Source organism: Capsicum annuum, unplaced genomic scaffold (assembly GCF_002878395.1).
Source record: "Capsicum annuum cultivar UCD-10X-F1 unplaced genomic scaffold, UCD10Xv1.1 ctg3002, whole genome shotgun sequence".
Taxonomy (NCBI): Eukaryota; Viridiplantae; Streptophyta; class Magnoliopsida; order Solanales; family Solanaceae; genus Capsicum; species Capsicum annuum.
The window spans coordinates 68,628-93,736 of NW_025836553.1; the positions used below are offsets into that span (position 1 = coordinate 68,628).

A 25,109-nucleotide genomic window follows, 5' to 3' on the forward strand; every position below is an offset into this window, starting at 1 on the left:
ATGTATTCCTAAAATAGAAAAGGTTGCAACATAACTTTAAAACTGAGTCGTACAAATGAGATGTTTGGAAAAAGTTATTTATGATGTATTAGAAAAATGAGTAGTACCTGGAAAATCTCCAAGTGGTCGATTTTCTCGAGGCGGGAGCATATTTCTTCAGTTTCCAAGCGGTCCTGAACTTTCTGCCACTGGCTACTGGCCTGAACAAAACAAGTTAGCAAAAATGGAACTATGGAAGTTCTATCTCCTGGAAATAGAAAAACATAATCTAGAAACTGATGCTAATTCCAATGCCTTCGCATTCTCTTAATAAAATCCAGTACAAAGTAAAAAAAATAAAATTTCTCTATAAAGAACACAATATTTACAAAGAGACTTTAACTACACTTGCATGAAAGTATTGAAAAACTTTTTCTATTTTACAACAGAGGGGGGAGAGGAAGAAGCATATAATAGTTTCAAGTTTCAAGAAAAATTACATACAATACATGGAAGTCTGTTTAAATTAGAATTCAATGGTGAACAAATTTAAATGCTGTACCCTTGAGAAGCCATTAAAAATGTATTCAAAGAACACAAGATTTTATGTTGAATATCTACAACATTTCTTCTTTCTACTCTTTAAGCAAAACAAAAAAAGGGAACAAACTAAAAGACATCTTGCAAAGGAAAGGAACAGAATGACTGTTGTTAATTAAGTGGACCAGCACCTAACTCAACTTTGAAAACTAGGTCAGGTGGTGAAGATTGTCCAAGATCATATAAGGAAACTTCAGCACATACACCTTACTAGTGTGGGATTCTTATACATTAATCGCACACCAAGACTAGACATTTGTAGCATCAGTTAACCTAGTGACCTTGTTTCTATCTCAAATGAAAGGCTAACTTAATTTGTGAGAAGCCAAAGACCATATAAGAAAACTACAGTCCGCGCACTTAGTTTTTAACATATAGAAGCTTACAAGAAAGTTCTGCAAAAGGATCTTCACCTTTTTCTCAAGTTCCTCCACATAATCTTCAAAAAGGTCCTCATGGTCTTTAGCTCACTCAACAGCTTTAAAACGTTCATCATGTTTGAATATGGAGATTGCCTTACTGAATAATCAATAGCAAATAGTTAGTGGATCAAATGGAACTTACACAAGTAATGGATCAACTTCAAGGTACCAAAACACATACAAATAATGACCAAGAATAGAAAACAAGCAGCAGACAACTTAACATTACAAGTGAAAGACAAACCTCCATCTTGACGATGGTGACAACTACTTGTAATCCTGTAATATTGAGAACAACGGACATTGTTGTGAAAAATACCACTTATTCTTTTGAACAAGTCAAATACCAATCTCTAACACATCATGAATATTATGATAATATCTTTTTATTTTTGAAACTGGTAATGTGAATATCATGATATATCAAATGGAAGACACCCACAAAAGAAAATTTCACTTACATCTAACATTATCCTGAAATCTTCCTGAGTTTTTTTTTTGTTTAACAAGCCTCTCTTCAGCTTCCAGTTTTTTCTTTTGGCTCAGATACTGGAACAGACACACAACTTCAAAATTATCACTATAGACCTTGGGTGTGTTTGGTATGAAGGAAAATTTTTTCCAAGAAAACAAGTTAGTTTCTTACTTGTTTTCTTATGTTTGGTTGATGAAAGGAAAACATTTTTCAGAAAATGTTTTCTAGTGTTTGGTTGGTGAATAAAAAAATATTTTTTAGTAAATACATTTGAGAGTTGTATAAACATTTTAACTTAAGAGTGAGATTGAAAGAGAGTTTTGGAAAATGTTTTTCCTACTTTATGAAGGGAATTCATTTTCCTTAACTTTAAGGAAAATAAGTTGATTTGGAAAACATTTTCCAAAATATTTAAGTCAACCAAACATGAAAAAATTAGATATCAAACACAATCTATCTTTTTGCAATATGGTATGCTGAAACATTGAAGCAGTAATTAACCCATTCCAATGCCGACTTGGAGAGATACCTCATTAAAAGTTTGCTTTCGCTCACAAAGGGATTTTAGAGCACCATATCTCTGGTCATTAACTACTGCTCTCATGGCCTGACAAATACAATTCATGTCAAATGATCTCCCTCAATTGTTTGGTATGCACAAAACAGTCAAGTAATAAACCTGATCCCACGTGCAATCAGACCCAATATTTGCAGATTCCAAAAGAGTTGAATGCACTCTTTGCCTCCTAAATAAAATCAAATTCTTAAAATAAAAATAAGAGAAATTTTAAGAACATACATAAAACGGGAACAAAAGCAATAGTCAACTATACCGCTTTGCTCTCATTTACAAATGGTCCCAGCTTAACTGTTTTCTCATCTGATGGAGTAGCACCTCCGATTTCAGTTATTGTAGCATCTTTCTTGACATTCTGCATTTTAGGCAAAACATCAAGCTCAAAGGACAAAAGCAAACCTCATTGGAATTTGGAGCATATTCTTCACCTGTTAGCAGTTGACTAACACTACACTACAAAATTGTTGGATCAACATCCAGCATAACAGCTACAAAAATCTTTCTTGGTGTTTTAACCAGAAACCAGTAGTAATTAACTAATCACATAAGTATTTCAGAAGGACAAAGTACCTCTCTATTCTACAAACAAAATCCATCACCATACACTATTGCATCTTGAGTTGTAGTAGTCTCAGAACTACAGAAAAAGTAAATTCCAAATAAGAAGCAACACAAACCAAAGGCAAATTTATAACATATAAATTTGAAAACATACATCGGTGACGCGACAAAATTTTCCAAGGTTACTACTATTCCAATTTTCTCTGAATTAGCAACAGCTGGTGAAGCAGGTTCTGAAGAATTCTTCATTTCGACTGTTTCAATCATTGGACAAGAAACCTTACCAGATAAACTTGATGATTCTGAAGCCATAATAGTTGGTAAGTTAGCAGCTGGTAACACAACAGTTGGGATTGATTTATCACCGTGTGCCGAGACTAATGAACCATCTGCACCCGGGGATGATGTTTTAACAATAGAAATGGATCCAAAATCAGAAGCGTGTAAAATGGTGTCCTTTTCAAGAGCCAACTGTGAATTTATAAATAATTGAACTTTATGAGAATAGAGTATCCAAGAAAATAGAATATTTCCGTTTCTTATCATGCTAGCAACTGTGAATGCATAAAGATTTTATGAGAACTAGAGCATCCAAGAAAACAGAACATTGTCCCTTCTTATCATGCTATTTAAAGCACAAAACAATCCCTTCTTATCATGCTATTTAAAACACGGAATAAACCCATATTGGATTTAAATCTAACATCACCTTGACTTCATCAGCATTCTCCATTTGGACGTTCTAGTAACCTTTTTGTAGTAATACCTACAGAAAACAAACAAAGCAATCAGCATTATGCACAAGTAACACATAAAAGTACCCACTGTAGAAGAACAATTGGAAAGAGGCCACGAGAATATATAAGTTACACACTTTCTTCCCTTAGGACTTATAAATTCTCTCAAGTCAGTTGATACGTTTGCCCTCTGTCCCAATGAAAATAGCATGAAAGCAGGTCAATTAAAAAACAGAACATAAACAGTACCCTGGAAGTAGAAATTAGTAACTTCTAGCAGTACAATACTAGATGGAAGTGTTAGAATATGAATGATATAATGTCCCACATGGAAAAGGACTAGAATGTACTGTGTAGAATATAACTACAAGAAGGGTGGAAGCATTGCCAAGCTGCGGCCAAGCTACAGCTATCCAAGGGTGATCAACTGAACAACATTCACCTGATAATCGCATTTTGTATATATATATATAGGTCAAATTCTGTCGTTTCTGAGTATTTTTTAATGAACACCCTTGCCTAAAAAAACAAGACTGAGTGTGACAGTAAGGGTGTTCAAATCCTGCTCTAAGGTTCTAAGTTCCATACTCAACATAGCCCCCCCATAATTTTTTTTCCATTTGGACACGTTTGAAACTCATAAACTACAGTTATGCTTTTTTTTTTATGAATCAATTTCTGAACATGTGTTTTTTGTCCCAATTAGCTCTTGCAAAAGAGGTAGTAACTAGCATGCCATGTATAAGAATTTTGTTAAAATAAACTTAAAGGTAAATTTATAAAGTGGTTGTTATACTAGCTAACTTGCATGGGGCAAAGTGTTTGGCTGGTCAAGAGCTCGCATGTTCGAAAGATAAACATAGCAGAAATGAGGATGCTGAGATTGGTGTGTGGGCATACTAGTTTAGATAGAATAAGGAACAAAGATATGCGAGAAAAAATGGTAGTGCTCTCTGTGGTGGACAATTTACAAGAAGACTAGAGGATTGGGGATAAAGAACTTAAAAATTCAAAGTAAGGCTCTCGTGATGAAATGGTTGTGGAAAGGCTCTTGTGATGAAATGGTTGTGGAAATATGCAAACAATAACCAGCTTCTATGGAGGAATGTGATTGGGGATAAATATTCTGAAGAAGATAGATGGATGTCTAAAGAAGTGACCACACTATATGGGGTTAGCCTCTAGAGATCTATTAGACACTAGTGGAATGAAGTTACAAGCAACTCAAAGGTTAAAGTGATGGATGGAAACAAGACTAGGTTCTGGATGGATAATTGACATGAGGATGGGAATATGGAAGTGATGTTTCCAGATATCTACAACTTGGTATTGTTTCAATAGAGGACTATAGCAAAATTATCGAAACCACATTGGCGGAACTTCAATTTCAGAAGGCAACTTAATGACTGGGAGGTAATGAGAATAGTTGAATTTTTTAATACCGTCCACTTATTCAATAGACTGCAGACAGTGAAGGACGTACAATGGTGGATAGGAAATGAAAAGGAATGTTCAGTTTCAACAAAGCCTACAAGATGATGAACCAAATAAATCACCCAGATCCAAGATGGCCATGGAAGAAAATATGGAAAAGTATAATACCTCACACAGTGTCGTGCTTTGTCTTTGTCTAGTTACTGACCAAGGAAGTAGTTCTTACACAAGATAATGTCATGAAGAAAGGGAAAACCTTGTGCTCCAGATGTTTCCTCTGTGGAGAAACTTTAGAGATGGTTAACCATGTATTTCTACATTGTAAGTACACCCAACAACTTTGGAGAATCATCTTAAGATTAAAAGGCATTTCCAGGATACTGCCTAGGAAAGTATTCGAGACTTTAATGTGCTGGGAGAAGCAGGTGTACATGCGAAGGACAGAGGTAGATCAAGAATTATCCCTGGTGCTATATGGTGGGATATATGGAAAGAAAGGAATTCTAGATGATTTGAGAGCATAGAGAATAGTGTGCAAAAGGTTAAACTCAACTGGATTTTTCTTGTATGTTTTTGGTGTAATCAACTATACTCTAATGATACTGCCTCGATAATTGATGTTCTAGACTAAATTTAGATATAGAACAGTCGATTTAGGAGTACTCTTGTATATAAAGGTTTCAGTAAAACCCATGTACTATGTGATATAATACAAAGTTACAAAGTTAAAAAAAAAAAAGATAATAATTTTTCAAGTACTAAAAGTTTTTAAAATAACAAATAAAGCAATTAAATCTGAGTTCAAATTGGGTGGGTTGGGTTATGACCCGCATTTTAGAGCATTTCAACCCAACCCATTTCAGTCCAAGTAGCTTTAAGGAGGGTTAATAACCCGCCCATTTATTAACTCAGACCTCTTTGATCCGCCCAAATCCAGCCAAGCCCGCCCATTTGACACCTTTAGTTTAATAGAAGTAAAGTGGACCATGCCAGAACACATACCAGATCTATTGAGTTGAAGTAAAGTAGACTATCAAAGGAAACAACAACAATCTATTGAGCTGTTGGATTAGAAGGGATTAGCAAGAGTTAGAAGAAATGGAGGAGAAAAATATTTCCTTGTATTTGATGGACTGTATGGAGAGAGAAAAGTTAAAGGTATTTTGAAGATAAATATAATTCCATTCAGAAAGTTAAATGGAATAGCATTGTAGATTTTTGTTTTTTGTTTAAGGGCCAATTTGTACAGGATGCATAACAGGTAGTAGATCTCTTCGAATCCTCGCATTATTTTCATTATTTTTCATTTCTTTTGGACTGCTAGCATAACCTTAACGCTGACGAATGCAAAGTAATATCTCCGAAAAAAAAACTGTTTATCTCAAAAAGAAAAGAATAAAAATGTTCAAACTTCCTTACAGCTCCAGTTGTTGGTCCCTTAATACTTGTCCCTCACAACCAGCAAAACTTTCTTTGATAACCGTCGCGTTTGGGCTAGCTTGCACCTTGACTATTTACACCAGGTACTACTACCTCCTACCAGCACAGATACAGGGTAACTCTATCCATCAAGGCTTGGACAGACGGTAAGAAATCACCTAGTGTTTTTATCTCAGTTGGAAATTAAACCTGAGGCCTCATGGTTCTCAATCTACTTCATTGACCACTAGGTCACACTCTTGGGTGCAAGTGTGCAACCAGCTAAAATATTATTCTGTAAACCAGAATAAGAAATGTGAACCATAATATTATATCAAGTCTCCTCTCTCCATATCGCCATAGAGTTACAATAACATTACATTAATCAGAAAGCAAATAAAATTGTTTAAAATAGACCAAATATAATCCTGTCGTGTATGCTTAAACACATTTTTAGAACAGTAGTGTTAAATATAAAATCTTTTAGAACTATATTGGAAATAAAAGGTCAATGCAAATCCCAAATAAAACCTACATAGTGTAGTAAGATCGAGGAAATTTGCTCGCTAAACAAACTTTCAACAGAAATCACATATACTTAGGAAAGAAAAAGTGGTTCTACAAAGCTTCATAGAAAAAGAATTGTGTACTTCTTTTTTCATTGATAAGCACAAGAAACTGGATAAAACTACCCATAAAAATCTCGATGACACGAGACCTCACCTCCATTTCTGTCATCAGTTCTCGAGGTTTCTCCCAGGTTGAGATTCTTGTCCTTCTATTATAATAGCATCTGAAAATCAATTCAAGAATTGTAAGAATGTTATTAATTAGTTGGAGTAATAAAGCCATAGGAAATATGACAACATTAGCAACCATAATTGTCCTATTGATCATCAAAATATGCTGAAAATAGCAATACCTACTAGCATTTAGCCACATATAAAATATGTATGATAATAGAGAAATGAGGTCAAAATGAAGTTATTGGTAGAGGTGTATCAAGTTCTGCTGATCAACAGTCAGGTAGAATTTGGCAGCGGTGAACGGCAGCCCATATGATAACTTTGACAAAGAGGACTGAAACATAGGGCCTATTATCTCCAGTACCAATGGAAACAGAATGATGTACAAAGCACTAGACGTGGATACTTGAGGGATTTCTTGGCAGTGATGGGGGCCAACATATCCACCACTTGTTCATAGACAAGACATTAAGTGTTTATGATGCAGACATTAACCTATTTATATGAGTAACCTATGTGAATATAATCCAAAAGCAAGAATTCCAGAAAGCCAAATCGGCATGCTCTTTTTTCTGTCTGGAGAACACAAAGTGGTAAAAAGATTGGATCTAAATGAAAATGATATTTTTGCAGAGCTCCTTTTCTTGTATACCGCAGTTTTACACCTTTTTTGTTCACTGGAATCTTAATTTGCTTACAAAAAACTGTCATACAATTCAAATGTTGACTCTCTCAATCAACACACACCCACTAACCCATTAACTTAAGCATGTTACTTGTTGACAATATTTATGCAAAACAGGTACAATAAAACACATTGAATTCTCACCGGAACAACCAAGGGAGCTGCTAATTCTCCAGTCTTCTGCATAGTTGTCATAGAATTCACATTATGATTACTTATTGGCATCTAGGGTTGTACCCCTGATGGAAACCTATGATCATTTATCTATATATGATACTAGGAGCCAGAAGAATCTGCATTTACCTGCTGTTAAAGACTATAACAAAATGTATTTCATTAATATATGAATGGAACATCGAAAACTGATTGACAACAACCACAAAAGATCTTTCCAAGGCCTTACATTATATGAAGAAGAAAGAGGTAAATTTGGGCCACTAGAACCAGGCATGTGGTTATTTGACATTGAAAGATTTTGCTGAAAATCATGGGGAATAGGTGGTCCCTGAGGCATACTATGCATTCCTACTACAGGTCTACCAGTAACCTGTTGCATAGGTTGAGGAAATTAGATTTGAGAAAGTTGACACATAGCAACATTTGCATGTCCAAGTGGTAGAAATTGTTGAGATGACCCGGAACCATAAGGTTGTGCCTGTGGGCTGGAAGCATAGGCTGGAATTGCTAAAGATGTGGGGAAAATAGTTATCATAATGTCTCTACCTTCAAAAGTCATTTATCCCTCCCCCAAACCTCCACAACCTTACCTACAGTGACATGGATGGAATAGTACCAAGAGCAGGACCAGCCAGAGGAGGTATAGGAGGCTTCTCAACTAATATCCATGCAAGGAAGAACAGATGAAATCAGAATATAGCTACTTTTCAATCATATTTAGTTAATTTTCCAATCAATGTTGAAATCTTGTATCCATGCGCAACTCCCTAAATTAATTTGAAGGACAAGGCAAGAATTTTGAAGCCAAACAACATAGTAACATGAAACCATTTTCTTCATCTAATAAATAGAAAGCTTGAAACGACAATAAAGAGAGATAGGAAATAGATGACCTATCACAGCGTTAGATGAGAATGGACAAAATGATAAGCTTCTTTACCTTATGGATTGGGTTCAACAGCTACTGATGGCCTAAGTAACTTTTCTTCGGGTGTAAAGAAGCATGTCTGTTAATGCAAAACCATGATCATGGAACTGAAACGTGAGGTATGAGTAGGTATTAGGATAACTAAAAAATACTAAGACCGAAATGGGTTGAGCCTCACTCTTCCCTTCTGATGTTCTATGTCATACTGACATCACTACTAGAATCTGAAAGCCTGACTTGGTTATTCGCTCTATCATCTCCCCTTTAGCTTCAAGCCATCATATTAAGTTTGGGAGATCCCTTACTAGACTTTAAACTGAAGTACACTCACTGCACTCTGGGGTTTGGAAAACTACTATACACACATATCATGGCACTTAACCCGAATGACTAAACCTGAAAGTGGAAAACTCACTGTTACTACTACCTTCTGAGATACACTTTATCATTCTATAGACCCAGTAGTCATCATATAATACTTTCATACTTACTAACTTCGGGTCTTCATGGGTATCCCTAGAGTCGAAGTGCACACCCTCTAGTGCTTTAACTCTTATTTCTATTAGTTCAACCTTTAAAAACTCAAACTTAGAATCTAGCACTCAACATGGATATCACCAAGCCTTCAATGAATCATACCACTTCCGACATAGCCTACCAATATCGCGACTCCAAACTTAAATCTCTCTACTATGGGAATCAAGATCATATAAAAAGGCTCAACACTATCAATCAAAACTCCTTAACTTGGCTATTTAGAAAACCATATACTATCTAACCAATCTTTCTCCACCTAGCAAATCAACTATACCACTCGTCACACAAAACGTGTAATAGTCTTAGAAAACACCGCAACCTCAGATCACCTTGGGAATACTTCTACATTATATATGCAACATCATACTTCACTACGAATCAAATAAACTTAAGGTCTTGCATATATCGTTCAAGACTATTAGATTATTTCCATAAAACTAGTATCACTAACCAAGAAATCATCACATCCACCTTCATGGACATCAATTGTTCAAAACTTAATGTCTAGTGCTAAACATGATTTTACAACCCAACCTTACACATGATTCTCACTTGGATACCATGAAATAGACATCAAGAAACACTAGTACACTAGAACTTCCAAACAAAAAATAATTGATCTTGACCTTATGGTCTTCCTTATCATAACTCATTAGCATGTACTATTTTAACACATCAAGTACTAAGAATACACATCTTACTCTGTATAAATAAAATCGAAGTCAAACACTTCCTCCACGGACTACCATACCATCTACACATGCTACTAGTTACCACATTAGTCTATCACCATAAGGGGGTAAATCATTCTCGAACATTGGTTATTCAACTAAAATATTCATTTACACAAAAGTCACCCTCGCTATGACTTCTAACTTTGTGACTTCACATCACCAAATTCTTGGTCTAATTTCACTACCAATAGGTCATGACAACAACACTTTAACGCATACTACTATTCGGGTGGAAATACAGTTCAAACATTCTACTACACATCATCCCCCCCCTTAAGCAAGACATTTGTAACATAAATTTAAAGGGGACTAAATGCAATTAATACCTCAAGATGAAAAGCACGATTCCATCAGAATCAATGCTTACAACGGAATCAATACACATTGAAGCACTAATGGACTCTTCTCAAGTCCTTGCACAAATTTTAACTCTTATATGGTTCAATCAGAAAGGACCATACCATTTAGATTCTAAAATTTTGCACTTGAATCACCTTAATAATGAGACATATCTGAGGACATTAGAGTAAGGAAAGAATTTGGGATGACTTTTTTTTTACTTTCGTATGGGCGACACCATAGAACGAATCAGAGTATGAAAGAGAAACATTCTGACTCTATTGCATGAACTAGAAAGAGAGACATTCCTAAATGCCTGGTAGCCTCTTGCTTATAAGTGTGGCGCGCTATACACCCATAAATAAGACTCTACCCGATGCGATTTCACAGATACCCTGGGACCATGAACCGTGCTTTGATACTATGTTGTCACGACCCGAACCAGGGCCCTGGCCGTGACAAGCATTCCGAACCATGAAGGCCCAAAACACCCCTATCTATCTGGTAATCATTCACATAATTCATATGATAATAAGATATGCGGAAGATACACAATATTATGAAAAACATGGTCATAAATCAAATGAAATCAACAAAGGGGAAATAATGTCCCACAACATATATCGATATCTGAACAACCGTCCACGAAATCTCTAATGCATGACTGAAATAAATTACTGTCTGAAAACTGGGACAAGGCCCCCAGTAGACCCAAAACTACTAAATGATAAATGAACTGACAGACATTAGGCCTTCCAAAATATAGAAGGCTTACCACTTGATTCTATAAATCTGTCGGAAGAGATCTATCGGCTATCTGGACCCCTAAACTATGCCTCCAAACCTGGGAGGGAAGTGGGTCAATACAAAAGTACTAGTACATAGAGAAACCAAAAAAAACTATAATATTTATTTCCAAATATAGGTGAGAGCTATTATAAAGAAGTTCCATATCAAATCATTTGAAAACACATGGGCATAATGTAATAGTTTTCAACAATAATTTAATGCAGCTGAGCTAGGTAGAATACCCTACATATAACATTTACACCAACTATCAAATCTTGGTTGACGCTAAGATCAGAGTGTAAGTGAGGTGAAGATACACAAGATCACACAGCAGGGTGTCTCGACCCAATAAAGTATAGTAGTGCCTAAGATCACTTAGCCTGGGCTCCTAACCATAGTTCAAATTTGGGAATGGCATAAAGTCAAGTACACAAGATCACTTAGCCTGGTACCAAATCCCCATGTCGGCAAACACGGTTTTTAGTGATGAGACTTTACACTCAAATGCCTTCTTTGGGCATTCACCTATCTCATGTAAAATCACTGCATCAAACTCCATTTAATTCAATCACATATCTTATTCTGTAGGGTATTGTCATACCCGACTTGCAAGCCATCAATAACACATCATTCTTTCATGCAACCATTATATTAATCATATTTCAACATAACAACCCTCTCGTTGCAAGTGAAAACCATGACCATTTTCAAAAAATTTCATGTCACGCTTGTCAAGATGATTTCAAACATTTCACATCATTTGATAATTTAAAACGAGATCATATAAAAAGAGGGATTTCATATAATTCATGCTCTCAAGTTAACATCTTTTCGGAATACATGCATATACATATATCATATATCAAACCACTTCGGGAATAGGCCTAAAGACTAAATCAATATCGTAAAACATTTAAAACGGGATTATATTCATAATTTCAAAACCCCCATTTTTAAAACATGAATTTTTAAGCCCGTGAGATTTTTGAGATAACCCCACGTACCTCTATATGTGAAGATGATAGTTGCTTCTTGAAGACTACGTTTTGGGGATTCCAAATATGCAATTAGTTTCAAAAACTCATGGTTGAATCTTGAGTTGCTTGGATTTCTATTTTGAAACCCAAAGGAGAGTTCTTGAGCAATTTTGATGAAAGAAAGTGTATTTTGGGGTATTTTGGGAACTGGATTTTGTATTTATGGCTAAATTAGGGTGGGAAAAGGACCATTTTAACCCAAAAACGGAGTGTTTAAGTCAATTGAGTAATAATATATGTGGCGCAAACCTTAATGCATAATATAGGTTGTGCGGCGCACTCTTTATCGCACATATTAGGTTGCGCGTCGCACACCTTATGGCATAAGTTAGGGTGTGCGTCGCACACCTTATGGCATAAGTTAGGGTGTGTGTCGTACACCTGATACTGCACGACACACTCCACTTTGCAAAGCCATAACTTCTTCCTCGGGTGTCAGAATATTGCGAAATTGGTATCGTTGGAAAGATAATTCAAATACCTTTCATTTGATATGTAGTAGGCACTCTAATTCAATATATACAAAGAGTAATGATCAATTTAATTTGACCTAAGTTTCAACGCTCACTAAAATTCGAACGATAGGAAAACTTTCAACTTCTCCTTGAGCTTGGGGACCTCTATGATCTCAATTCATGCTCAAATAGGTTTCCACACTACATAATTTATTAACACACTAAACTTGCATTGGATTTATGGCTTTTGGAACCTTTACGTGAAGAAAATGAATTAGCATAGGTTAACAACAAACCAGTAATGAACTCCAAAACAGATCAGGAACACCCGAGATGTACCGGCAGTAAAAAGTATGATGACTCGACTTTTCAGAAGCTTAAAACCATACAAGCAAACTCCCAAGTTCTAATCTGATTGAATGAAAAGCTAGTGAATTCAGTACTTACCAAAAAGAAATAAGAAATTATATCACAATACGAGTCAGAAAAGGAGATATATATATGTAGGAAATGAACTACCAAGGATTATCATGGCAGCTGATGTTGTAGCCCCAAGCCAGTTTGATTCCTTTGCAGTCAGACCATATAGGATAGAATACACAAGAAGTACTACAAGTGAACCAACATATAGAAGTCCAAGATGCAGAGCCCAAGTTCAAAGTGAAGAAGAGTAAATTATAGACTTCAACGAAAATGTTGAAAAGATAGTGCAGAAAATATGATGAGCAGTATAAATAAGAACCTACTGAACACATAATATAACAAGGTGACTTTCTAATCTAAAGCAACATTTAAATTAATTTGCTTAGCTGTGGGATTTTAAGATCTACTATTTTTACTGTACTACTGGAGAGTGTGTTTTGTTCTCTCAGAGTAAGTATTCCTTTTCTTCAAATAGATTTGAGTTACACCCATTGTTTAGTGTTCTTTGGCTCTTAATTTTAAAAGTCTGTTAGTTGAGAACATTTTGGCCTATCTTCATGTCTTCCATATCTTATAATAAAATTATGTTCCATCCAAAAAAAGAGTTGTCATATTAGTCATCCCTGTCCTTTATATAGATCTCTTCCTATCTTTGTTTAAATCCCTAGCCAACAAGAATGATGTCCCCCTTCAAAAAGTATTACATCTTACTCTGTCTTTCTATTTCCTATAAACAGTCTAGCACATCAATGATGTCTTCTGTTAGAGCTAATCATCGTGTTTACACCAAAAATAAAGAAGTGCTAAACTATTCATGTTGATCTTCTGGACATCCTCAAAACAACCCTTGTTTCTTTCTGTCGAAACTGTCCACCATATACATGTTGAACAATTTTCCATCTCTCCTCTTTTATTACATTTGCATCCCCACTCCAGCTGCTTAGTACGTTTTTAATGCTCCCAGGTTCTACCCACCTGATCCCCTTTAGGTTGAAAACATTCTCTATAGTTGCTCTGTTCGTTTCCAATGTAAGAAAAGATGGTTGATTGTGTAAAGAAAGGATCTTGGACCTAACTCAACCCCAAAAGCTAGCACATGAGGGGAGAATTTCTCAAGTCCATATAATAAGACCGACAGTTCACTCCCTAACAATGTGGGACTTTCACCCACTCTAACACCACCTTCACGCCTAGGCCCAAAAAGAGCATGGTCCAGGAGCTCAAACATGGATGGACCTGCTGTTTGAGAAGGAATATCAACTGCTGTTTGTATACAAGAGAGAACAGATGAGCTATTGTTACTGAATGCATTGGGTCTATTAGCACGTACAGGTCCATTAGGTTTTGCAGCAGTTCCAACATTTTCAGCAGCACCACAAGTTGAATTTTGATGCACTGCAGTAAGGAAAGAAAACTTACACATTAACTTGAGACAACAACACAAGCTTCTCAAATGCAAGTTCTAGCAAGAACAAAGATAACAAGCAAATAGAAGGCAATGAAGATAAGGATAAGTCTAGATGAGCTTAGGGACAGGTTCCAAACTAAACACAGTGCTCGTCATTCTTGTTGCAGATAGGATCAGACAACTTATTATTTTAACATTAAGAGTTTCTTGTAGAGCGTGCTGAATCCATTTTGCAACTTTGGAGGCCTTGTAAAGCACAGAGAGGCTAATTTTTGTAAAGAAAATACTGCCCACATAGTATATATGCTATCATTTTCAAAAAAATATGGTGCTTACTGGTTTTACCAATATCACGTATGCTTGTAACTTCCAATGCAACCTCCTAGCGAAAAAACTAACCACCAATAGGCATCTTTTAGCATAGAAGATTCTAAGACTGTCTTACTAGGAATTAGGTAAGTGCAAGTTCTTGAAGGGAAATTGTTTGCATCATTGAAGATTAGAAAGCTAGGTATACAGAAGATTAAACATGTTAAAGAAAAAATGACCGGATTAATATCAGGAAAGACATCAAAAACTCTCATTGACATATAAATGATGGATCCCAAATAACTTCAGAAGTTACACACAAAAGGAAAATGGTACAAAAACTAATTCCACCTTCATAATAACTATGTCTGTTTGATGTAAGCATAAACATTATCAGGAAAGACATCAAAGACTCTTATTGACATATAAATAATGGATCCCAAATAACTTCAGAAGTTACACGCAAAAGGAAAATGGTACAGAAACCAATTCCACCTTCATAATAACTGGGTCTTCTTGATGTAAGCATAAACATAAACAACATACTGACATACCAAAAAATTATCAAAATGTTCTACAATGTAGTGCATAGTTTTGTTTATTTTTTGAAATTGAATGTAGTGCATAGTTTACAAATGTGCAAACAACATTTAATGTGGCAAGTGAAACCTGGAAGGAAAATTTAAAACATAGTAGAGGCAAATGAAAGAAGGTATCTAAAAGAATGATCAGAGGGAAGGATAGAACTCCCTCATAGCAATTCAAATGAATTTTAAAACTATATAAAGAAGATGAAACTAGAGGCTTCTGTATGTGTCTCACATACTTGGCATAAACTATGTGTGAATGAGCATAATAGAATCAAATGTACTGAGACAAAGCAGGCATTTGATTACAGATCAAATGGAAGAGTCTGTTAACCGACCAGATTTAAGAGCAGCTCTGGTCCATGCACCATTTTGAGGTAAAGTTATATGGTTAAAAATTTGGACGTTACTTAATATATGCACAAACTGAACATGAACTGCCCAGTTAGACAAGTGCTTTTTGTAGCTACCCAATGACAACCTTAGTGAAAGAATACATCAATGAGAAGTTAACTCAGTAAGCTTAATGAGCTTTCCCCTGCAAGGAATGAAAGTGTGGATGACCCGACATGAAATATACGATTTTTATTATACACAAAATCTCCATACAACAACAACAACATACCTGATGTATATTCTGGCAGAATATATGCAAACCATACCTCTACCTCAGAGACGAGAAGAAAATGGTAGCATCAATCCTCACTAAATACTTCATAAGACAAAAAAAGGCCAATACTTACAAAACCAAATGAAGCAAAAGAAGTTCATGGTCTTGATCACCAGCAAGTAAAAGAAATGTTTATAATTGGAGATTCAAAAAGGTTGCAAAAGAAAGAAGAAAACTTTCTATTTAACAAGTATCAAAGGGGGGAAAGAATAAGAGTAAAACCAGTAAGTATACGAGAAGTATGAACACTATAGTTAATGAAAAAAATATGAATTGTAGTTTGGCCATTTAGCATCCATCACTCCAACAGAGAATCAGGACTTGCAAGATGGTCGAAAGGCTTGCCTATTGAGTCTTTCAAGATGTGATTTGACCCTCTTTCATAAGAAAGTCTTCGTCGAGGGTATCTACCTTCCTTTTCAACATGTTGATCTCATAATTGAACAACATGTTCATCTCACTATAGCTCTTAACCTCCTCCCACATGAAATCCCTCTTCTGAAACACTTTTGGTAGTATCGCCTTCACAACGCCAAGTTCCTTCATGCATTCGTGCAAATCATTAGTGATCTTGTTGATATTTTTGTCATTTTTAGCACATGCCAGAATCAATTGTAAACCATGAAAAAATAAGAAAGATACAAAGATCACCAATAATATTTCATCAGAAATTCAAAACAAACTCATAGCCTAGAAGTTCAACCAAATCATGAATCCTTTTTAACTGTTAAAATTCACAGTAGATAACTTGTGAGCTTGTCCAAGAATTAAGTCAGATGAATGAGCAAACTTACCGAAAACCCTTTGGGTAACTTTACCCTATCAGAGCACAATCAGATCAATGGGTTTGAGGATATCACAAAGTTTATCATGTTTTTGGTTGGTTCAAGTGATTACACATTAAGGCGATCAGACATTTCATAGAAGACTACCACATGCCAGCAACTCATGTATACAAGTTCATAAAGAAAACTGTGAACTTCAGATGGAACAAAGATGAACCTAAAATCAAACAGAAGTAGACAGCTAATGCAGAGAGAGTAATATGCGAACAGGCTATCATATATGAAGACGAGGTATTCAAAGTTAAAAAATAAAAAATATTCCATTGCAACAAAATCTTAACATTGTCTGCTTACCTGAAGCTCGAGATATTTCAACTTGGGTGTGGCATAAGAAAGAGCGTCCAGCGCATTTTGTACTTCCCATTTGAGAATGTCGTTACCTCTAACAGTTGTGGCTAGATCATCTTGAAGTTGCTTTATGTTCATCTCCTCGGAATAGAGCTTCTCCCTTAGCACAGTTGTCAGCAAAGTCTCAGATTTAAGCTCTTTAACCTTTTCCTGGTAGTTTTCCTGGACATAATCTCTATTGTCTTGAGCTACTCGATATTCTGCTTGTAACTGAGTGAGATGCTGCCTTAGATTTTGATTCTCCTCTGACACTTGCTCTATTGTCTTAGACAAATCTTCAAGGTGTTTCTCCGAAAATGACATCTTGATTCTATTATCTACTTCCTTCTCATTAAATGAAGAGACTTTCCTTTGTAGAGAGACATTCTACTCTGCAAGCTCCCTCGCCCTTTCACGGAGTCTATGTTGTTCAATTTGGTATTTCTCAAGTTTTAGAGACCAATCACTGGATCTTCTATCCAACTCCTTTTCTAGTACTGATTGTAACTCATTCTTTTTTGTCTCCAATCTTCGTGTCCGTGAATCTAATTCTGCCTATAATATGCTGGCTTCTTCCTTAGCAGAAGCCCTTTCAGCGACTTAATTCCATATCATGCTTGAATGTTCAGAAGCTATTTGTACCTTCTCTTTTGTCAATTTTCTAATAGTTCGAATCAACACTGGAACGCTAAGGTCTCTGCCGTAAAGAAACATTTGTCATTACTTTGGACAAGCAAATGCAAATTAAAACATTAGTTTAAGTGTGAAAAAGAAAGCTACAGCAAAATGATATGCATACCGACTTGAATCATGACCAGATTTCATAGGATGAACTTTCTTACTGTGACCATGGGGAGATTTGCTCAGATTCGTAAAATTCTTTTTTCCTGACACACTGTCATAGAAGGATCCAGATGACAATGAAACACTCCTCCAAAAAGAAACTTCCTTGGACTTTAATGGTGGTGAAGGGGTCTTGTTTGCATCATTAGTTGATGATCAAAAAAAGAAGAAGTTATTCTTCATCATCTCTATGTATGGAGACTGTACATGAATCAAACTAGTGTCCATGAGATTTAAAAGGACAAAGCAAAACAGTCATAAACAACCACTCACAAATCATTATCCATTCATGAAAATACTGCAAGCTAACTAAATACTTATGAGACAAAGCAAAACATCTCTCTTTCTACATGTTTCTTCTTCAACAACAACATACGTAACTACTACCTTGGCAAGTAGAAAATTTGTTTCCCATAAATCCTCAGTAAGAAAAGCAAAATCACGAGGATATTAACAACAGTAGCAAGTAAGAAAACAGAGGTATACGATACAACAAGTAGAAAAAAATATATATACCGATACTACTACCAGAAGAGGCATAATGCGAAACTAGTTACTACTAGTCTTCTAATGAAAATTAATAAAATACCCCACAAACAAATAGCACAAGAACAATTCAAAGAACTTATCAAATCCTTCTGATAAAACAAATAATCATGTTAAATAACAACAAAAAAAGAGAAATTACTAAATCAAAGAGTTGGAAGAGTAAGAGCTGGCAAAAGGTTGTCAGAATCTGTAGGATTTTGTCATTTTTTCTTGAAATGTAAAAATAGCAAAAGACTAGAATGGAGAAAAAAAAAATTCTGTGTCTTTCATTCATCATCGTACAATGCTTATATACAACTAACAAGGATCTATAAATTGCAAGTAAATATTTACAAGGATCTGTATATGACAAGTGAATATTTACAAGGATCCGGAAATATAGCAAGTGAATATTTACTTACTCATATTGAAAAACTTGATAAATACCCATGAGAGAGAGAGAGAAGAAAAGTGTAACAAATATTGTGTTATTCAATGGCTATAAATAGCCATATGAGGTCAAATTTTCCTTATAATAGAAATAAAATGTAAACTATAAAGTAACTCTTTCAAATTAGCACACAAATTAACTTAAATTATGAAATTTAAGATATTTATTTTTTCAAAATTTAACTTTTCCATATAAACATCACTGAATTGATATAAACAATATTTTGAAATGTGATAAATTAATTAAATAGCCCAAAATATTGTAATATTGTATTTCTTTTATCTCTAGATCTTTTTTTAATACATAAGAAATTCTAAAGTTATACAACGATCTCCTTTCTTTTTATAGTCTAAACTTACCATTTAAAAATTATTTCATTTGAATTAATAAGAACATAGTAGATTGTACAAAATTAGTTAATAAATGATATATATTTCCATTAAATAAATAAAGTACGATATAATTGTAATAAGACTACACAATTAACTAATTAACTTCACTTAATTAGATTAAATTTTATGATCATAATATATAGACTCAAGTTCCTTAAATTTAATGTTGTAAATTTTAAAATATATTTATGGCTAAAGTAGTAGACAGTGTTCGTTGTTTTTTTACCAATATATGTATATCAATTACGAAACTTTGCATATATTTTTTATTAAAATAATTGTCAATATTAACTGATTTCTATCTCAATTTGATCTAATTAATTTTATAACAATAAAATTATTATTAATATTATATGTTTATTTACCATAAATCTATCCTAATTTTATAACTTAATTATATTTAATTAATCTACAGTTAAATAAAGGACTCAAATATGAAAACAATTGATATTAATTACTTTTATAATTTCAAAAATTTAATCCCATGAATTTCATATATTCTTATAGTTTTGATATATCAAATTTATATTAAATTACCTTTATAATTTTGGGAAGAATTTTAAAAAGGTAACGATTATTTCTTTTCCTAATTACTGATTTATTCTTCAAAAATTTCTTATAAATTTACAATTTGATTATTTAACTATCTTTACAATTTGCTAAAAACTTAAATAAGGTGACAATTATTTCTTTTCTTAGTTACGGATTTTCTTATATTCAATCTTTCATTGTTTCACTAAAATAGTTCAAATTTAATTGTTTTGAGAGATGACCATTTTTATCTATAAATCTTTTTTAATACATAAGAAATGCTAAAGTCATACAATAATCACCTTTATTTTTATAATCCAAACTTATCATTCAAAAATTATTTTATTTGAATTAATAAAATCATAGTAGATTGCACAAAATCAATCAATTAATTATATGTATTATTATTAAATAAATGATGTATGAAATTGTTGTAATAAAACTATACAATCAAATAATTAATTTCAATTAATTAGAATCAATTTTATGATCATAATATATAGACTCAAGTTCCTTAAATTTAATGTTGTATGTAAATTTTAAAATATATTTATAGCTAACTTAAGCATGTTACTTGTTGACAATATTTATTCAAAATGGGTATAGTAAAACACTTTGAATTCTCACCGGAACAACCAAGGGAGCTGCTAATTCTCCACTCTTATGCATAGTTGTCGCAGAATTCACATTATGATTACTTATTGGCATCCAGGGTCGTACCCCTGATGGAAACCTATGATCATTTATCTGTGTCTGATACTGGGAGTCAGAAGAATCTGCATTTACCTTCTGTTAAAGACGATACCAAAATGTATTTCATCAATATAGGAATGGAACATCGGAAACTGATTCACAATAACCACAAAAGATCTTCCCATGGCCTTACATTATATGAAGAAGAAAAAGGTAAATTTGGGCCACCAGAACCAGGCATGTTGTTATTTGACATAGGAAGATTTCGATGAAAATCATGGGGAATAGGTGGTCCCTAAGGCATACTATGCATTCCTACTACAGTTCTACCAGTAACCTATTGCATAGGTTGAGGAAATTGGATTTGATAAGGTTGAGACATTGCAACATCTGCATGTCCAAGTGGCAGAAATTGTTGAGACGACCCGGAACCATAAGGTTGTGCCTGGTAGGCTGGAAACATAGGCTGGAGCTGCTAAAGATGTGGGGGGAAATAGTTATCATAATGTCTCTACATTCAAAAGTTATTTATCCCTCCCCCAAGCCTCCACAACTTTACCTGCAGTGACATGGATGGAATAGCACCAGGAGCAGTACCAGCCATAGGAGGTATAGGAGGCTTCTCAACCAATATCCATGTAAGGAAGAACATATGAAATTAAAATATAGCTACTTTTCAATAATATCTAGTTAATTTCCAATCAATGTTGAAATCTTGTATCCATGCGCAACTCCCTAAATTAATTTGAAGGACAAGGCAAGAATTTTGAAGCCAAACCACATAGTAACATGAAACCCTTTTCTTCATCTAATTAATAGAAAGCTTGAAATGAGAATGAAGAGAGATAGGAAATAGATGACCTATCACAGTGTTAGACGAGAATGGACAAAATGATAAGCATCTTTTCCATATGGATTGGGTTCAAAGGCTACTAATGGCCTAAGTATCTTTTCTTCGGGTGTAAAGAAGCACGTCTGTTAATGCAAAACTATGATCATGGAACTGAAACGTGAGGTATGAGTAGGTATTAGGATAACCAAAAAACACTGAGACTGGAATGGGTTGAGCCTCACCTTCCCTTCTGATGTTCAATGTCATACTGACATTACTACTATAATTTGAAAGCCTGACTTAGTTATTTGCTCTATTATCTCCCCCTTATCTTCAAGCCATCAAATTAAGTTTAGGAGATCCTTTACTAGACTCTATACTGAAGTACACTCACTGGATTCTGTGGTCTGGAAAACTACTATACACGCATATTATGGAACTTAACCCAAATGACTACACCTGAAAGTGGAAAACCCACTGTTAATACTACCTTCTCAGATAAACTTTATCATTCTATAGACCCAGTAGTCATCATATAATACTTTCATACTTACTAACTTCGGGTCTTCATGGGTATCCCCATAGTTGGAGTGCACGCCCTCTAGTGCTTTAACTCTTATTTCTATTAGTTCAACCTTCAAAAACTCAAACTTAGAATCTAGTACTCAACATGGATATCACCAAGCCTTCAATGAATCATACTACTTCCGACATAGCCTACCAATATCGCGACTCCAAACTTATATCTTTCTACTATGAGAATCAAGATCATATAAAAAGGCTCAACACTATCATCAAAACTCCTTAACTTGATTATCTAGAAAACCATATACCATCTAACTAGTCTTTCTCCACCTAGCAATTCAACGGTACCACCACCATTAATCTCATGCCACTATTTTTACCGCCACATTCTACATTAAATTCAAGCATATAGTCCTATACCAATCATCTATCACTACTAAAAAATGCAACATAATATGCTAGTCCATAAAATCTGGGACATACTATACAAGCACCTCAAAAATCACTACATACCTTCTCACAAGTAGTACTAGTTTACAATTACCAATGAAAAGAAGGTAAAGGGGTAAACTAACATAATAGATATGATCAACCTTAATCTTATATTACAACTTATTAGCTAATATAGCCATTTTCACACTTCAAGCAATCAAGAAATCACCCAAAACGACTAGTAGCCTCCTGCTTATAAGTGTGGTGCGCTACACACCCATAAATAAGACTCTACCCGATGAGATTTCATAGACACCCTGGGACCATGAAACGTACTTTGATACCAAGTTTTTCACGACCCAAATGGGGGCCCTAGCCATGACGACCATTCCAAACAGTGAAGGCCCAAAACACCCCTATCTATCTGGTAATCATGCACGTAATTCATATGATAATAAGATATGCGAAAGATACATAATATTACGGAAAACATGGTCATAAATCAAATGAAATCAATAAAGGGGAAATTATGTCCCACAACATATATCGATATCTGAACAACCGTCTGTGAAATCTCTAATACATGACTGAAATAAATTATTGTCTGAAAACTCGCACAAGGCCCCCAGTAGACTCAAAACTACTAAATGATAATTGAATTGATAGACATCAGGACTTCCAAAATATAGAAGGCTCACCACTTGATTCTGTAAATCTGTCGGAAGAGATCTACTGGTTATCTGGACCCCTAAACTATGCCTCCAAACCTGGGAGGGAAGGAGGTCAATACAAAAGTACTAGAACGCAGAGAAACCAAAAACAAAATATAATTTTTTTACCAAATATAGGTGAGAGCCACTATAAAGCAGTTCCATATCAAATCATTTGAAAACACATGGGCATAATGTAATAGTTTTCAACAATAATTTAATGCAGCTGAGCTAGGTGGAATTCCCTACATATAACATTTACACCAACTGTCAAATCTCGGTTGCCGCCAAGATTAAAGTATAAGTGAGGGGAAGACACACAAGATCACCTCGACCCAATAAAGTATAGTAGTGCCCAAGATCACTTAGCCTGGGCTCCTAACCATAGTCCTAATTTGGGAATGACATAAAGTCAAGTACACAAGATCACTTAGCCTGGTACCAAATCCCCATGTCGGCCAACACAGTTTCCAGCGATGAGCCCTTACACTCAAACGCCTTCTTTGGGCATCCACCTATCTCATGTAAAATTGCATCAAACTCCATTTAATTCAATCACGTATCTTATTCTATAGGGTATCGTCATATCCAACTTGCAAGCCATCAATATCACATCATTCTTTCATGAAAACATTATATTCATCATATTTCAACATAAAAACCCTCTCGTTGCAAGTCAAAACCATAACTATTTTCAAAATATTTCATGTCACGCTTGTCAAGATAATTTCAAACATTTCACATCATTTGAGAATTTAAAACGAGATCATATAAAAAGAGGGATTTCATATAATTCATGCTCTCAAGTTAATATCTTTTCGGAATACATACATATACATATATCATATATAAAACCACTTCGGGAATAGGCCTAAAGACCAAATCAATATCATAAAATGTTTAAAACGGGATTATATTCATAATTTCAAAACCCCCATTTTTAAAACATGAATTTTTAAGCCCATGAGATTTTTGAGATAACCCCACGTACCTCTATATGCGAAGATGATAGGTTCTTCTTGAAGCCTACGTTCTGGGGATTCCAAATATGCAATTAGTTTCAAAAACCATGGTTGAATCTTGAGTTGCTTGAGTTTTTATTTTGAAACCCTAAGGAGTGTTCTTGAGCAATTTTGATGAATGAAGGTGTATTTTGGGGTATTTTGGGAACTGAATTTTGTGTTTATGGCTAAATAAGGGTGGGAAAAGGACCATTTTTTTTTCCAAAAATGGAGTGTTTAGGTCACTTGAGTAATAATATATGCGGCGCAAACCTTATCGTATAATATAGGTTGTGCAGCGTACTCTTTATCGCACACATTAGGTTGTGCGTCGCACACCTTATGGCATAAGTTAGGGTGTGCGTCGCACACCTTATGGGATAAGTTAGGGTGTGCGTCGCACACCTTATGCTGCACGAAACACTCCATTTTGCAAAGCCATAACTTCTTCCTCGAATGTCAAAATTTTTGGAAATTGGTATCGTTGGAAAAATAATTTGAATACCTTTCATTTGATATGTAGTAGGCACTCTAATTCAATAAATACAAAGAGTAATGGTCCATTGAAGTTTATCTAAGTTTCAACACTCACTAAAATTTGAACGATAGGAAACTTTCAACTTGTTCTTGAGCTTGGGGACCTCTATGATTTCAATTCATGCTCAAATAGGTTTCCACACTACATAATTTATTAACATACTAAACTTGCATTGGATTTATGGCTTTTGGAACCTTTACGTGAAGAAAATGACGATTTTCATTCTCGTCCGAAATAAGGGGTGTTACAAAATTTTGTTAGAAAATGGAAAATACAACCATATGGACTACATTTTAGCTGCACCGTACTCCAAATACACTAAACTGAACTTTAAAAGTACTAATGCATTTCTTACTTGTTAGTGTGTAGCATTTAAAAGTTTTATTGTCTGTGGTCGGAAGATAGCCACAACGATGGTTTCAAGAATGGAGAT

At 34.7% G+C, this 25,109-nt stretch overlaps 1 protein-coding gene across 1 annotated transcript in view; it reads right to left on the reverse strand.

The window, feature by feature from the left end:
* Positions 1 to 17,819, reverse strand: part of LOC107879291 — a 26,781-nt gene extending 8,962 nt beyond the window's left edge. Inside the window, exon 1 of the mRNA XM_047402894.1 lies at positions 17,168 to 17,819. Within this exon, the coding sequence (XP_047258850.1) occupies positions 17,168 to 17,524 (357 nt within the window). The 5' untranslated portion in view covers positions 17,525 to 17,819. The remainder of the gene's footprint in view (positions 1 to 17,167) is intronic.
* Positions 17,820 to 25,109: the final 7,290 nt, after the last annotated feature.